Below are 17,781 nucleotides of genomic sequence, written 5' to 3' on the forward strand. Positions count from 1 at the left end.
ATAAGGATGTTGAATAACATTGGGCCCAATATCGATCCCTGGGGGACTCCACTTGTGACAGGTTGCCAGTTTGAGAAAGAGCTATTTACCACCACCCTTTGGGTGCGGCCTGTCAGCCAGTTCCCCACCCACTGCACAGACCACTTGTCTAGGCCATAACACATCAATTTCTTCAGGAGGACGCTATGGGGGACCGTATCAAAGGCCTTGGAGAAGTCCAGGAAAACAATTTCCACTGCCCGCCCCATGTCAACCACGCAAGAAATGTGGAACTGATTCCTCTCTCATACCAATGTTAATCATGACAAACTCTAATAGTCAGAATTAGAGTTGCTTTGAATGTACACTAGCAGGCATGAGAGAATACTGCGACTGTGTATATTTCTCAGGTGTTTTTTTTTCATTTCTTCTTTCTTATTTCTCCTGTTCCTCTGGGAAATCTCATTGCCAGTTTCAACAAAGGGCATCATCTCTATGCAGATGATATCCAACTCTACAAGTCTGTCAGCTCACTCTCTGATCCCCTTCTTGCCACCTGTCTTCAAAATGTCAATCAACAGATGGCTACACCATCACTAAGGAATGCTTCAAAGGCATTCAAAATGTTTTAAAAGTCCTCTTTGTTCCATGTCTGTGGCTCTGCTATCAGTCTTCTTAATTCAGCCCTTCAGTTCTCAGCCAAAAATCTTGCTGCTATCCATAACACAGGGTTTTCGTTTTCTTTTCCCCTGCTTTAAAGCTAATTCCAAAATATTTACAGATTTAGCCATACTTTGGCATCTGCTTCCTCTGTATTACACTGAATGCTTTACTCTAGTTTAAAATAATGCCATTTTGTCCACTTTGGTTTTCTAAAAACATACTTTCTAAATTTCACCAACCAATGGGCAGGAAAAAGAGTAGTATTCTGCTTTGAAAAATGGAGACACCCTCAAAAACTTTCAACACTCTACAGGTTTTCTTGAATGTAGAATCTCATTTTACACTTGTGAAAATATATTTCTGTGTCTGTGGCAGTAAGTCAAAGCCCTCTGATACAACAGTACTGCTGTTTTTGCCACTAGATGATATTATTTTGAATATTACAAAAAAATAACTGTGTTGATCTGTACTAGATCTCTCTCATGGCATCTACCCTTTCTTATCTGAGTCCTCTCTCCATGCCCCCAGAAATAAGAAAGGAAGTCCATTCCTTCACTTACCCTATTCTAATCCTGCCTGCAAGATTAATCTTGCCTCCTGAAAGGACGTTGTAGCGAGGCAGGTGTTGGTCTCTTCTCCCAAGTTACTAGCGACAGAACGAGAGGAAAAGGCCTCAAGCTGCGCCAGGGGAGGTTTAGATTGAATATTAGGAAAAATTTCTTCACTGAAAGAGTGGTCAGGCATTGGCACAGGCTGCCCAGAGAGGTGGTGGAGTCACCATCCCTGGAGGTGTTCTGAAAATGTGTAGATGTGGCACTTCAGGGCATGGTTTAGGAGACGCGGTAGAGCTGGGCTGACAGTTGGACTTGATAATCCTCGAGTTCTTTTCCAACCTTAATGATTCAATGATTCTATGATTTTTAGGCCTTCTCTTCAAACTGTAAAACGTATAATCGCTTGTGCAGCCTCAGTTCCACAGTAGTAACATTTCAAGGATTTGTGATAACCTGTCATAAATCTTTGGAGCATGTGTTATAGTAAAGGAAGAATGTAAAAGCAATAAACCAAAGTGAAGTATAGCCATATAAGGAAAATAGAGTAGTGGAAGCAGCTATTTGATGTAAAAACACAGATGACTTGCTGATGTACAAAATACCAAGAAAACTGATTGCTTGGGGGTGAGGATCTTTTATGCAAAATCCCACTGATGTGTCTACCTCAAGAGCCTCGCAGGAGTGCCTGCAAAAGCCGACAACCACAAGTTTCCAGTGTATGTTACCCAGTGCAAAAGTGGGCTGCAGACTGGCACACACTGTTCTCTCAATAAAGGGACTCTCTCTTCATTTTCTAGAGCCTCCACTTCCCCTCTCATTTGCAAATTTCTAACAGTAATGGCGACTACAGCAACTGTGGGTGCAAAAACAGTGATTTGTGGTCTCCTTCACCAGGGTTTAGCAGGAGGCACAAGCAACGGTAAGCTCGCGTGCTGTGCCAGCTCCTCGGAAACCAGCCAGCGGGGAGCTCCCCGTCAGCTGCAGGTCACGCACCGAGGCTTTGTCACGGCCACCCCCCACGTCCCTACCGGGGTGGTCCCACGCTGGGGCGGGGGCGAGGGGGACCGGGCCCACCGCCCGCCACGGCGCCGTGAGGAAGCGCTGGCCGCGCCGCGCGGGCTGCTGGGAGAGCAGGGGACGAGGCGGGGAGGGGGAACCACCATCATCACCCTCCGCTGCGACGTCACAACGCACGCCGCGACCGTCGCGTGGCCCCCCGCCTCACGCCCCCCTCGTTACCATAGTGACCATCCACCGCGTCTCAGGCGGGGAGGGAAGGAGGAGCTCTCGCGAGAGGTCGGCGGGCGGGGCGGGGCGGGGCGGGGCGGGCCGGAAGGAGGCGCGGATTTGAAGGCAGCGGCGGGAGGGGCGGTGAGGTACCGCGCGGGGCAGGTGAGTGGTTGCGGCCGTTGTCCTCGCGGCGCGCTGTGTTGCGCGTTCTGCCCGTGTCCCTCGCATCCCCCCTTGGGGTCGCTGGCGCGGCGCGGAGCCCCCTCGCCTCTGAGCTGCCGGGGCGGCGGCGGCGGCGGCGGCGGCGGCGGCGGCGGCTCTTCTTCCGCTCGGGCGCCCTCCAGCCCTCCCCGGGGGAGCAGGTGCCGGCAGGCGTGTGGCGGCGGCTCCCCGTCCCGGCACCGCCGCCCCTTTCCCGCCTCGGCTGCCTCGGGCCGGCCTTTCCCCAGAGCCGCTTCCCCCTCCCCCCCGCCCTCGGCGGGGGCGGCTGCGGTGTCCGGCGCGGATGCGGTCGCTGCCACCTCGCGGCCGCCGTTTTCAAACGGCCGTCGGGAGGCTTGTCTGTCCCGGTCTGCCGCCGCAAGGCCCGGCCGTGTGGCCGGCTGCCCTTCCCGGGGGTGCCCGCTGGTGCGGGGAGGCACCGCCTTGCGTCCCGCCCAGGCAGGTGCCGCCGGGGCTCGCTGGCGCTGCGGCGAGGGCTGGGAGAGCCTTGATTTGCAAAGCTAGCGAAGCAACGTCACCTGCAGTTTCAGCAACGGCATCACTTAGCTCTTAGGTTATTAAGCTTATAAAGGTTTAAAAAACTTAACTAGTGCGGTATTCTAAGGTTTATGGTTCTGCCATGGGATGAAGACTGAACTTTGGTTTTTAATAGTACGTTCATTTGCTAGATGTTGTTCGCTTCCAAATTCAAGTGTTCGTTTTAAGGCTTCTTCAGGAAACAGTTGCGCATTATCTGTGTATGGATCAAATATTGCTAAAGGCTTAAAAAAATATCGGGGAAAGAAGCACAGTGTTTAGTTAAACTGTATTGGGTCACTAAGTAATTTGACTGTGGAGATGATGATGGTAGCTTGGGTTCCATTCTCAGTATTTAGGTCCAGTCCTCTGGCTCTCTTAAAATAAAAATCTCTTTGTTTCAGGTGAGCAACTGAACCTGAATTCATACTATCCCAGTTCTTGAATCACACTGTTTCACTCTGGCTTTTAAAAAAACTGTAAAAGTGAACGTCAAACAGATCAGTTATTAAAATATCAAATGACTGTGTGGTACCAAGTGGGCAGTCAAATCAAATCCTGAGGAAGGATCTCTGTGAATTCAGCTGGGCATCACTTGTACAGGAACACATCTTGCGCCGCAACAGGCAATGCAGGATTTCAAATCAGAAGCACAGACTTCAGAATGAAAATTGAGCTTTTGGTCTTAGCTCTAAATCTCTTGACTGAAAGGCTTGCTTCTTAATTCTTAATTGTACTATCACCAAGGCTTTGCATAAACGGCTTAGACATTTAGTTCTTAGCAGGTTCAATTATAAGTCTTTTCAAGGCTATTTGTCATAATAAACATGTATTTTAATCCATTTTCTTGGAGAACATTTATTGGATACCTCTTTGAGAAAGTCTGAGCGCAGTTTCTTTCTCTCTGGTCTCTATCACTTACACAGGAGGACTTTAAAAGTCCTCTGACTGATTGATGGCTTACACTTATCAAATGTTGTTGTAGTCACATGTTACCGTGTATCTCGGAACACCTTCCAGTATCTTGAGGGAATAAATATCAAAACTTTGTTAAAACCGTAAGATTTAATAGTAGTATTTTTCTTAACAGGAACCTTGGAGCCTGTGAAACACTGAAAGTCAAGTGTAATCTTAAGCAGATGATTGTCAAACCTTTATTTTGAATTTGATCAAACAAAAAAGGGAAACTGGTAGAAAATGACACCTGGGAAAGTTCTGCAACCTGTACTGAAAATGAAGGTGGATGAACTCTTTCTGTGCTGGTTGAGTCAGCCTGCAACTCAGCTAACACTAAAGGACTTGTTGAGAAGAATCAAGAATGAGGAGAAGACGGAGATTGGTAATGGAGAACCAGGAAATAGTAAAAATGAGAAGTTAGCTGATAAAAATTCCAGTTCCAAGCAATGCATGTTAGGAGATACCAGACTGCCTTTGATGTCTTTCAGTCCTCCTCAACTTTCTACTACTCTTCCATTGGCAACTCCAGCCACCCCAAGGAACACCTCTAATAACATTAGAGCAACGCGTCGATCCTCAGGAACCAGAGTAGTAAGTTTGTTTCTTACTTACTAGACCTATTTGTTTAAATGGAAGTGAGTTTTGTGTTTGTGGTATTGGCAAATCATGCAAGTAATTACGTCTCCAACAGGAAGTGTGAGGAGTAGAGTGAAGCAGTAGGACTGAAAAAAAGTCAATATCTGTGTGTCATTAGTGCTAATGGCTAGGTGGCCTAAACTTCCAAAAGACTGCCCTTGCTCCTTGCAGCTCAGTTGCTTTTTGTAAGCCATACATGCCTGACACAAAGTGAAAAGTGAATTTTTTTTTATTTCCAATAATTTTTCTGTGAAGAGCAATATTGCCCTTGTTCTTTAAAACTGCAGAGAGGAAGGCATCTTAAAAATTCCATATCCAGTACAGCTGATCAGATTTAGTATATCTACCCTGGTTTTGAGCTATATTTCAAACATCATGCAGTACTGATCTGTGTTGTAACGAATTTACATGTTACGTTTGCTTCAGTGGGTGCAGCACAGATAAGGAAAAATCAAAATGTGATTCTTGCTTTCTGAAATGTTGCCTCTCCTACACAATAAGGTTAGACTAGTATCTGTATTCTAGTTTGTTCATGCCTGTGAAGAAATGCAAGAAGTGGAGGAAAAGCTAGAAGTAGCCTAATAATAATAATAAAATAATAAAGTAGTTTTCAGTAATGTCCTTGTGTCCAGTGTGGGGGAGGGCCTGTATTTAGAGTCAGAGAATGAATGAGGAAATAATTGTAAAAGCCCAAACTTGGATAGATAGGTCAGATAGCCATGACTAACCAGGCGTGAAATGCATCTCACGCTTTATATCAAAAGAAAAAAATCTAACATTCTGTCAGATGTGGTAGTTCACAAAGGCTATTTAGTTTACTAAATAGATAGTGGTTGCTAGATATCTCTTGTTTAACTTTTACTAGGGGTAACCCGAACCAGGTGTAGATGCTTCAGATGCCACCTTTTCAGTAACAGGCCCGTCCACTGTTTAATGCAATCTAATTGTGGATAAACATAAGTCCCTGTGTTTGTCTGCAGTGTTATTTTTATAACATACTGCCTTGACTGAAAATATTCCCTTGTCTAATGATACCAGGCACTATTGTTAGTACAAGACTCAATTTTGGCTCCACTGAATCTGCATGTTAACAAAGTAATTGTTTTGGTACTGCATGCTGCACTCAATGCTTCCTTTCTAAGAAGGTCTTGATTTATAATAGACAATGCCCTCTATGCAAGAATTACATCCCTGCCCCCAACCTGATATTGAACTGAACAGCAAGTTTAAAAAAAAAAATCTAATTTCTAGCACTTTTCATAATTTATAAAACCAAAATGGAATAGAAAATGACGTGGTGACTTTGATCTGCCTTATATCAAAGAGTTGAGACATGCTGTTGCTGCTACAGGACTATAAATTCATATTGTTTAATAACACTGGTAAGTTGTAAGTGGTCGTTGCTCTCAGTCACTCTACATACTTTGGTATCTAACTGGCCAAACCTCCTGGTGTCCCAGGGAAGCCTTCTCAGGTTGGTAAGGGTAGAGAGGTTAGTACTTGAGGATGTTTAAGGGAATCAGTTACTTCTTGTCTGTTACTGGTGTCTATTGAAAGTATATACTTACCTTTGAATCCACAGAAGTAGTGATGTGACTACCATTTTGCACTAAAACATTTAATCTTAAGTGTTGCCTTAACTTCATAAATATTAATTTTCAAATCTAGCTTGACAACTTGGAGTCCTTGCTTCTTAGTTTCAAGACATCATGTTTCTAGTCTAAACTTTGTCTAGAATGATTATTATAATAATAGGGACTTGAATTTTACATGTAGTCACTAGCCAGACAGCAGGGCATAACATTGATATTGATTTACTTTCTATTTCTTTATGTTCACACCATTATATTTCCTGTTCTAGTGAAATGGAGAAAGTTAGCAGATGCCCAGTTTATTCTTGGTTAAAAGCAAGCAAAGGGAGAGTTTCCATTAAAAGCCACTGTTACTTGATGTACTTGATTGCCAACTAGTGTACTGTAATTCCACTTTGTGTCTTCGTTGATTGTTTTAAGTAGTTCCCGTAAAGAAGAGATTAATGAAGAGTAGCATTCTTTACTTAATTGGAATTGTTCATATAGTGCTGAGAGAGAACGTAAGTGTTAGGTTGTTGGGGTTTTTTGATTTGTGGTGGGTTTTTTGTGTTTGGGTTTTTTGTCTGTTTTGTTATTTGATTTTTGAAATCTAGACAGAACTCTACCATGAAAATTCCTCTTATGGTGTGTTTTAGTGCAAGTGAAAACAAAACAGTGTTTGTTTAGGGGATGTTTTTTTTTCCTTTAGGGCAGATATTTCCCCTCCACTTGCATGGAGACATACAGAGTATGGTCAGTGTCTGACTGCATCCATTGTACAAACACTGTAATTGCAAAGTCCTGGTCATCTTTGCTACATGGTGCAAAGTGCTTGCTAGTGCTCAGTATTTTGCAAGTAGGCTTATGATTTGTATCTATAATGTATTAAAATAACAGAAAATCAGAGGCATAGAAAAATCTCAACATTTAGATCTTGAATATGAGTATATTCTTGTAAAGAAAGGAAATTCTAGAACTGTAACTTTCAAACTTGAGGAATAGCTGGCATAGCTTTCTTTTAACACTTATCACTACTGTACATGAATTTAACAGTGTTTCTGGCACTCTAGATTATCTTAAACATATGGAGTATACACAATTGTACACTGTTCATCACATTGTCAGAAATGCCAGGCCTCAAGGCCTAAAAGATGCCGCAGGCAAGATGTTTAATCCTAACCAGCTGGTGTACAAGGCATCTGGGGAAACAATTCACAGAATTCCCTATGGGCATCCTGGGGGGGGGGGGTGGGTGGGGGTGTGGGTACAGAGAGAATGTGATATGATCTGAAGTACTTCAAGGTTATTTTCCATTTCTCTACAGGGTCAACCTTTGATACAAAGGTACTTCTTGGATTGGTTTCTATATATCTCTTGCTTGATAAGCATACTGTTCCTGCTTGTTATCCTGTGACAATTACTAAAACTCATTGGCCTGTATTTCTGTAATTTGTAATTTTTTTCTTACTTTATTGTAGTGCTGCATAGCTTTTTTCAACACCACTGTTCTTGCCAAATATTTGTTACTAGTTAGTGAATTCAAATGGAGTGGTACTACTAGAATCCATGTTCATTTAAAAAGAGACTGGAATGAAACCTTTTAACATTGACAGAAGTTTGAGCATAATAACACTTAAGTTGCTTATTGGAACCAATGAATTCTTCTGATTACTTGAATTAAAGGGTGGCTAGGCTCAGACCTGCATCCTTTAGACTAGTGGTGGACTATCTTAATGTTCTGAAGGTGTGCTCTAAGTTGTGTTGGTTTTGGTTTTCTTTTTTTCTCTTGGGGAGGGGGGGATGGGACAATGACTACCTTCTACTAGCAAGGAGAGAAATGGTGCTCGTAAAATGCCAGAGGAGTAAGAGGAATGACAGTGTTTGAATCCTGCCAGCTTTCCTTAAGTAAAAAGTAGTTATTAAGCTTTGATGCTGGCCTTGACCCTTGTCTATATGTTGTCTGCATCTGAGTCACTATCTAGTATACCTTAATTCTAGAAACAATGTTAACTGCGAAGTCTGGGTTATGTAAGTTGTATTAGCATTGCACTGCACACCAGGTTACGCTGCACAGGACTGTGTGGTCTACATATACACTTCCTAACTCTGTATTATGCAAAGCTAGTGTTAATAGTGCCATGTCCCATCACTAGGTGGGGATGATGGCGGACTTGGCTTCCGACTCAAGCCCGTGACTTAAAGGCAGACTGTAAATAACCTGGTATCAAACCAATGTACTCTTATGATGATAACAGGGTACTATAACAGATGTCAGCACTAATGTGTTCACAATAAAGGTCATTCTATGGTGCCAACAAAGAAAGGACAGCTAGAAGTTCATATTAAGGTCTGGAAAGAGTGCAGCTATAGGTGTTCCTAGAAAATCATATTAGTTGCAAATGTGGTGAAATAATAGTAGTAAGCAGAAGCAGCATTGGTAGTATGTTTTGTTTTTCTTAGGCTTTACTATACTGAATAGCTTGGAATAGAAGAATTGTTATCCCAATTAGAGAACCAGCTATTCATCTTATGTATCAATAAGAAACTGAAAGTTATTCACTGTTGTAGCTTTTTGGTAGATTCTTTATTCTAACTGCATCTTGTGCCCTGGGACATAAATGTTATACTTTTCTTAGCAATAGTATTCATTCTCTTTATACATTGTGCTTTGTTAGAAGAAATAGTGCTCTTTTGTCCTCTTTCAAAGTGGCAGTTGCACTTGAAAGATAAGTTAATTCTGTCCTACTGGAAACTCATAAATAATTCTTATATGCTTCATCCAGTCTTAGAGGTTTTGGCATTTCTAGTGCTGAAAAATCTAATTCAGAATTATACTTGGCTTTCTTCAAATTTAAAATTCACCTCAATCCTGACACTGGATAAAATCAAATATTTGGATGAAATTTATTAATCACAGGCACTCTTTCCTATGTGAGTAACTGTCACTTACAAGCAAGCAAACAAAAATTGTCCATAGCTGTATGAGATCATCACTTACTTCCAGTCGCTTCTCTTTGCCCAGTCTTTGAAAACATTTAAGCTTAATTATAGCTTTAAATCAGTCATTTAAACAGTTCATTCTTTTAACAGGTGGTCAATCTGTGAGGAAATAGCTTTCTCTTTCCTTCAGTGATGTTTGAGAACCCATCTTATATTTTTTGAGAATCTCTCCATATGCCCTGCACTTACTCTGTCAGCAAGAAATAAGCTTGAGGCCAAAAGTATGTGTGGGCTTACTTCAGTACAGAACATTTAATGCAGTTCATCCAGTGAACTAGTTTGTCCACTGATAGACCCAGTCAATGACCGCACAGAATTTGTCAGCAAGCACTGTTATGAGAAAAATCTACAAAATACCAATGGTAATATCATATGGCTGAGTCTTGCAAATGTAGAGGCTTTGCACACATAAACTGTCTTGAAAAATTGAATGAAAGTTAGGTAACTTAAGTAGCTGAATTGATTTGAGAAAACAACAAAAGTGCTTAACTGGTGTTTTCTCCAGTCCACAACAAATGGTTACTAAATTTAATGTTCTAACTGTGGCATAATATGTAAATAACTCCTTTGGGTTGGACTGGATTGGTGTGGTGTTCTTGTCTTCGAGTTAACCAGAGGGTACTAATGTCCCAGTAGATAAGATTAGTTTGTATTCTGTGAACAGCAGATGCAACTTAAAACGGGTCCACAGAAAGCTAACCAATGATCAAAGATGTTTTAATAGCACGTTCTGTTAGATGTACTTCATATTAGATGTGCCCCTTTTGCATAGCAATCACTATTCTATATAAAAAATAGCTAGAAACTGTTCAGCCACCCATGTACCATTTCTTGACCGCAGGTACTTGCAGGGGTAAAGGGCTCTTAGGGCTATTGGGGTAAGTGCTTAAATAACCTTGCGCATGCTGCTTAGTTTCATTTCATGTGGGACTAGCCTTATGTATTTGTTCTATGCAGATCCTAGAAACTTTGCTAATTTCAGGCAACAAATGAGACAAGTTGGAAGACTACAAGGAGACTTTCACAACATTTGTAGAATCTATATGCAAGGAGAGTGCAGGGAAAAACCATATGAGTGGGTGACAAGAGAAACATTGCAAAATATCTATAAAATTCGCTTGTAAATGTGCCCACAATGAACAACATTTGATTGGACCTTCTTGACAAACCAAGGCTTGCAGAGCTTATGAAATGGCTTGACATGATCTGTTTTCAGAATTCAGCAGAACAAGGAGAACTGTTTCTAAACAGTTTTATTCCTGTAGAAGCTAGATGTGTATTGATAAACAGTTAATATTCTAGTGTCTATAAACATTTCTACTAGGTATGATCATCACTGATATAGCGTAAATAATCTTCATCCTTGTGGCCCACTTCATTGACGAAGAAATAAAGCTAGTTGAAATTAAATAATGTTGAAAGCACTTAATGGGCTAGATTTGTCTTCCGTCTACTACTAGTCTTCATGAATAGTCATAATTTACAGCAAATATGTTTTAAAAGTATGTTGTAACTTAATATTTTAACAAAATTGGTGTTCTTCTGTTTGTCTTACTTGCTATTAACACACTAAAGAATACCTCCTAAAATTCTGACTGCTGGCTTATTTATCAAGTGAAAAATTTAAGCTTAGTATTTTAGAAAGATCTTCTAGAATGTTTGAAAAAATATTTAGACTTCACATCAGGACTTGCAGTGATGGAGAATGGAGGAAATTGCTAGTCAAAGCACTGTTGTTGTTCTGGCAATGTATTTGTAGTGTTATACCTCTCTAAGCTGTCTTATTTCTTCATGTGTAATGGTTACCCCTTTAGTTATCTATCGTACTGGAAGCTGAAGTTCAGTTGGTTACCAGTGACCAGCTGCTTTGCTCTGCCTTCTTTCTTTGCGTTGTCCTTTACCGCTGTACCCTGCTTGCAAGTTTGGAAATGCATGTCTTTTCATTTAGCCCTGTACAAACCAGTATAGTTGCTGTTGCCTCTCCATTTCCTGTATCAGCAATGATTTCTTACTGATTCATGATCACCACAGTAGCGTTAGTTCAAGAGTAACTCTCTATAGGAGTTCTACCAGATATCCCATTGTTGGTTGGTAAATTACAATTTGCAGTCTTACTGACTTGTAGAACAAGGTCTGTATCTTACGCTTCCCAATTTGTTGGTTTTGCTTTAAGATCTTTCGGGAGGGAAGTCTCCAGTGAAAGCATAAGCAAGAAGCTGTCCTGCAGCTGTCACTGACTCAATTATTGTCCTGTGATTTTGGGGACTAAATTACATGTCATGTTAGCCTGTGATGCTGGAATTAAAGTAATGGTTGTACTTTCATATACCAGTCATTCTAGTTTTGGAAGTTATGAAATTCCAAGATATAAATGTGGTTTTGAAAGTATTAATTGAAAAATCAGTTCATGTCAAAATGATGAAGTACTGAACAGCTGGTGCAATGTTTAAGTTGCTGGATGGTTATAAAACATTGTCACTCATGTTCTTTATACCAGATTACTCTGTCAACTTTTAAATTAAGGTGACAGTGACACAAGGTAAAAACCACCAATCTAGAAGTTACTAAATATTCAAACTGGCTTGTATGGCTTTGAAAAGTTGCATAATGTATAACATTAGACTCCATTATAAAAGCTCCTGTCTCCTATAGGAAAATTGCAGTGACATTCTGAATTAGCCTGAACTGATTCTTCATTTCAACCTGTTCTGCTATTCAGAGACTTACTTTGGTAAAGTTACAAATGTGTATGTTGTCCTCTGGATAGTCTCTGTAACATCATGGTTCATCTAAAATATAAAAACCCAGCATCTTATTAGAGCAGGTGTGACTTTAATTTGTATAATCCACACTAGATATTTTGCTTATGTCTTTCCCTGTTTGATAACCACCTCAGCAGCATCAATTCTGGTGTACCTAGTTTTCATGATCTGATGAATAGAGTCACCCGAAGGTCATGAAGAGTAAATAGATTCCATCTGTAGAGCACCATTCCAATGACTTTTTTCATTAAAACTGTCTGTGTTATACACAGATAATAAAATGTAAACTGATAATGTTTTCCTAAAATGGCAGGGAACTTGAGAATTATTCTGAAAAGAATATAAACCATTAACTCTCATCCATTAATGTTCTATAGCGTCTACTGTTGACGCTTGCTGAAGTTAGTCTGCCAGATGCAGTTAGCAATCTAAAAAGGCCCATGCTATGTCTTTGGAGTCCAGGCAGTGTAATCATAGCAAGGTGACATGTATCTTATCTTATAATCTGATAACAGCCCATGGCGTGGTGTACATACATGCCATTCTTTTGGTAATGCGTAGAGAATCTGATCAGCCCATTCTGCTTGGGCTACCAACATGACCATATATCTCTCATCTAACTGGTGTCTGAATGTTCACTGTCATGTCTCCTAAAAATTCTGGATTCTCCCAGCAACTGTGGAAAGAAACTCCAGGCATTGCTCTGTCTAATCCAAGCGTACTAGAAAATCTAAATAATCATGAGAGAAGGCATACACATGCAAGACTTCCATGTTTTCCAATTGTTTGCATGTTCTGTGGGGGAGGCATTGCATCCTCAAAGAAAAAAATATGCTTCTCAACCCAGATTCACAGGAACTTCCTCCCAAGGCCAAAGGCTCAGTTTCTCCCTGTGCAAGTAGATTTCTTAACTACACAGTGACAACATCTAGCAGTTCATCGGTGTAGCACACAATACTCGAAACACTATCAATAACCTTAAAGCAATAAGTTTGCATAATTAATAGTTGGGTATGAGCATAACAACTTGATTCCTTCTATCATCTAGACATTGTAGGCTTCATCTCCCCTCAGTTTTGTCAGCGTACCACTGAAAAACGGTGACTCTTCTCCAAAGGAGAGTTGGGGATGGATAATAATGCTTTGCTATTCTGTTCACATGTGCATTGTCCTCTTGCTCTCTTCCCATACAGAGCAGTTAAAAAACAGCAAGTTACTAGCAAAGAAGCAAGTTAGATAAGTGTCTGAAAAACTGGGAAAATTTGGGATCCCATTAAATCCTTTTCCTTATCCATCAGTATGAGGATGGATAGGTTTCAACCTTGTGCATCCTTATTTCAAGATAGAGTCAGGGGGTTTGGAAAATGAAAATAAAAATCGGTATTTGTGAATTCAGAATTGAAAAAACTGTATCAGTGGGTTTTTCCTCCAGCCCTGAGTGGGTCACCTTGTTAACAGATGTTAATATTCTTGATTGCTGAGGCAGCTATACAGATAAAAACCAAACTGTTCTTTGCTACTTCCCGTTTATTCTTGTATTCTCCCACTCTCTAGACATCTCATGTTTTATAGTACCTGCTCTACTAAAATTCAAGGTCAGTAAATCTTGCTATGTACTGTAGTCTTCTGAGAAGTAAATGCCTTGTTTGTTGTTCATAATAATGTCAAATAACACACTTGGACAACTGAGGCCTTAGCCCATTGCTGTAAAAAGGTTTCCCCTGCAAGGGCCTTTTTGAAGACTTGAGTGGGAGTTCTAGAATTCCTTCCAAAGAGAAGCACTATCATTCTTCATTCATTTATTTAGACTATGTCAACACTGGATGTTGCTATATATAGTGTTAAGCAGAAAGGTACTGCAGATAGTACCAAGCCTGGCAAAGGTTCTCATTTTGTAGGTCATAAAATCAAATCTGGATGAGATGGGCATTGCCTTCTGATCTTTCCCCTTAGTTTTTACTCAGTACTTTGAACTGCTGTTATAACAGTGATCCACAGGCTGCCACTGGTCTGCAGGATTAAAGATCTGCAGGCTAGTGTAAATAATTTATCTACTCAATGAGCATTGTTTACTGAAGTGAGGTGCTTGCATCTACTGTTATGCAATATGCTTTGCAGAAATTGGGTTAGATTTCTTAAAAGTTCAGTCTGATGGTGGAGCTTTGGTTTGAGTTGGAAACCGAATAATTATCAGATGTCTAATTATTATGCAAATAATGGGGCATATCTAGTTCCAGCATCTTTCAGTAGATCAAAGGCTAGGTATGGACTGTGGTCTAGAAAAAACTCCTGATAATATTATATAATGGTGATAGTCTAGTCACAATCTTTTGTGAAGACTGAGGAGTAAAATTAACCCAGCATTTCAGGGATTTTTCTATTGTTTGCTTGTTTTCCCAGTCTAGCAAAGAATTGCTGCTTTCATTTGTCTGTCTTCTCATATATTTACATAATCTCTTCTTTGTCTTTTCTGCCTCATGGTAGCTGTGTTTTATTTAACATTGTTTGCTGCTTGACTTCTCTTTATACATATATATATATCTTCCTGATTGATTTGCTTGTATTAATAGTGCCTTTTCCTACTTTAAACATTTGAAATACATCTTTAGTACTAAGTTAGCCGTGCTGTTTCATCTTTTTTCTGTATTGATAAAGATGCCACCTTGCTTTAATTATCTTCTCTTAACTGTACTTTTCTGCCCTTCACTAACCAATTTCTATTAGAAAGGGTTACTCTAGTTTCACAACCCTTTTATTGGCTGTTGTGGAGATATGATAGTTCTCTTTCCACAGTTAACCCAGGAGCCAGTCTAATTTCTGCCACCATCGCAGGCTGAGGGATTCTGTTAGGTTGCACGCTGCTGCCATTGGGCTTGCTCATTCAGCCTTATTTAAACTGTCTCCAAAGGCCAAACAGGGTTTATGTCATCTTGGTTCATGTGTTGCTGGGTTGAAGGCTGGACCCCAGCAACTAAAGGCTGAATATGTCTTATTACATATTTAACTTAATGCTTGGATGCTTTTTTTGATGACTTGGTCAGTTCCCCATAATCTCTTAAGACTTTAAGTCTACTGTCAGTGTATGCTTCTGACAAGAAATTGCATTTTTGTAGGCAAATGCTTGAGATTTTTTGAGGTATTCTTCAGGTTTCTTTCTTCCATGTTACCCAAAATATTAGTGATCCTCATCTTTGTCTCACTTGAATACTTTTGTGTTACAGCCCATAAATAATACACTGCTGTTGGGTATGTTCAGACCTCTGTTAAAGTGGTAGACTCTTTAACTACAGTCCCTTGAGTCAGATCCATTCATAGTGTGTATCTTTAGCTTTGGAAGGAAGCTCTGAGCATGCATCTTCCCTTCTGTTTATCTAGCTAATAATAAGCTGCCAGGATACGTGAACAGCTTCATGCCTGGCATCCAGCCCCTCACCCAGGAAAGGATTTTGCCATAGCTTTCACTGGACAGAATTCAGATTTAGAATGTAACACTATACCTGAACACTCCTAGTTCAGTCTGGGTGTAAGCTGACTTTCCCATTCCCCTGTGGCTAATTCATGACTGAAAAGGTTGAAACTGATCTTAAGGGGTTCTTGACCACATTGCTTTACAAATGGTTCTACCTCCTTAAATGTGGCAATACAAACTGCTTTCTTTTCAGATTGTGAAAAGGAAGTGATTAAAAACTGCCAGTCTACTTACCTTTCACAATGTATTGCAACTAAATGCTGAATTTCAATATATGAAGAATCTACATGCAACCTGTGAACTTTTGACACAGGTATATAAATGATCACTAGGTTTGTAACTAGACTAGTGACAATGGTGCTAAAACAACAGTACGTTAATAATGAAATTGACTTAACATCTACCTCAGGCAGCTAAGTAATATTATGACAACAAAATACAGAATATTCAAAATACTGAACATAATATGCTGGTTAAGTGGTTACAGACTGAGCTCCATTTGTAAAAAGAAGGGAAATCTGCAACCATTTCCAAAATGGAGTTCAGAACATTGATTTCTTACTGAGGCTCCTTCAGCAGGTTCAGGTGAATTGGAGCTCCAGTCTTTTAGGTTGGCTCTCCATGTGGCAGTCTCTCATCTTAATGACATACTACAGCCACCTCAAACAGGTCCGTGAGCGTAGTAGTAAATGGGAGCATGGTCACTTGGTGAAAAGGGGTGAAAATAGAATGCAATTTAGGTGAGAAGATACCTTTCCTTACTTAAGGCCGATTTTTGCCAAACCTGAAATGCAGTCTGCCTTGCAATACAACCTTCCTGACCTTCCCAAACATTTTGGTCTGGAGTGGGTATCTGTTGTCAGAGCAGGATTCTTCTCCTACTTTAACACCTCAGTCCTTCATCTCAAGTTCCTGGCATGCTGCTGTTGTGTGCTGCGTGCCTAGCTCCCCACGGGCTTCCCTGTGGCCCAAGGGTTATCACAGGTTAGTTGATTTGATCTTCCTAAAAGACAGTGAGTAACAGCCAACTTTGCTCAATGCAGTTTGATAGTCTGGTGATGCCAGCCACATTGTGTGACTCTTGTCTCATCAGTTCCTTTCTTGTTCTCCCACTTTATAACAAGTTGCAATGAAGAAACTGGATTTGGAAAACTGGATGGTAAATTAGAACTAAGAAAACAGGCTTTTTGTCATTGTTTACTTTCAAATGGTGCATGATAAACTAAAAAGGATCCAATTCAGACAAATCATGTTGCACTAGTAGTTTTTCAGAGTTTCCTTTTCTTCTTAATCTTATGGTGATATTTACTATGGGGTTTTAATATGTTGTTACATGACAGCATGGCTATGAATGGATGAACAGGGCTAAAGATTATAGATAATACAGTGTGGGGATAACACTAATGCAGTCCAGTAGGAGAAATCTCAAAATTAGTGGCGAAAGAGTTGTTTTAATGTTTCTTGGGCTGTGTACATCTTTTGTAATCAAGAAAGTGGCCTTATTTTAAAGCATGAGGGATGAAAACAGAGTAAGACTGGTCAGATCTTCCTTTTCATGCTGTCTAGTTACTAAACTTGTGCATGACAAGGTACAGAAAAGTAAATGGGCAATATACCAACATCTTAGAGAACTTGGGGGTGCTAAGAGTGTTCACAGCATGAACTGGAAGAGCAAGAGTTGCCATACCCATAGCTGTAATGGTGATATTTGAAAAAAACACTTAATCAAAATAGCAATCTTTAGAAAATGCTACTGTGTAAAGGTATACCCATTTAAAATGCAAAAACTTCACCAGTTATCAATTAATGTACCTAAAACCATAAAGGAGGAAGGGCAGAAGGTCACTTTAATTTCTACAAAAGCTTATCAGATCTCTGTTTCTGGGAAGAAGATTGCAATGGACTAAAACATGGCCTCACCCCTCCTATAAAATGTATTTGGGATTCAATAAACTGAAAATAGTGTTAGCGGAATCTAACTTTAGTGCTACTGAAATGTGACAGGTATGCGATCTAGTATGTGGATGTTAATGTTTATAAAACTCCTATTTAAGGAAAAAAAAATCTGTCAACTTTTTTCAGATTTTGTTACATCATTGGTATGTCTAAGGCAGCTTTTCTGTAAAACATGAATCAAAGCAGCATTTCATTGTGTAACATTTGCCTCATTTCTTCTGCTGCTGCTCTCTGCCGTGGCATTTGAATGATTAGATTCTTGCAGT

At 40.3% G+C, this 17,781-nt stretch overlaps 1 protein-coding gene across 1 annotated transcript in view; it reads left to right on the forward strand.

Moving 5' to 3' along the window:
- The first annotated feature begins 2,520 nt into the window (after positions 1–2,520).
- The window catches only part of PPP2R3B (protein phosphatase 2 regulatory subunit B''beta), a 51,636-nt gene continuing 36,375 nt past the window's right edge, over positions 2,521–17,781 (forward strand). Inside the window, exons 1-2 of the mRNA XM_064437856.1 lie at positions 2,521–2,588; positions 4,255–4,712. Of these exons, the coding sequence (XP_064293926.1) occupies positions 4,362–4,712 (351 nt within the window). The 5' untranslated portion in view covers positions 2,521–2,588; positions 4,255–4,361. The remainder of the gene's footprint in view (positions 2,589–4,254; positions 4,713–17,781) is intronic.

This window comes from Phalacrocorax carbo, chromosome 1, assembly GCF_963921805.1.
Source record: "Phalacrocorax carbo chromosome 1, bPhaCar2.1, whole genome shotgun sequence".
Classification (NCBI taxonomy): Eukaryota; Metazoa; Chordata; class Aves; order Suliformes; family Phalacrocoracidae; genus Phalacrocorax; species Phalacrocorax carbo.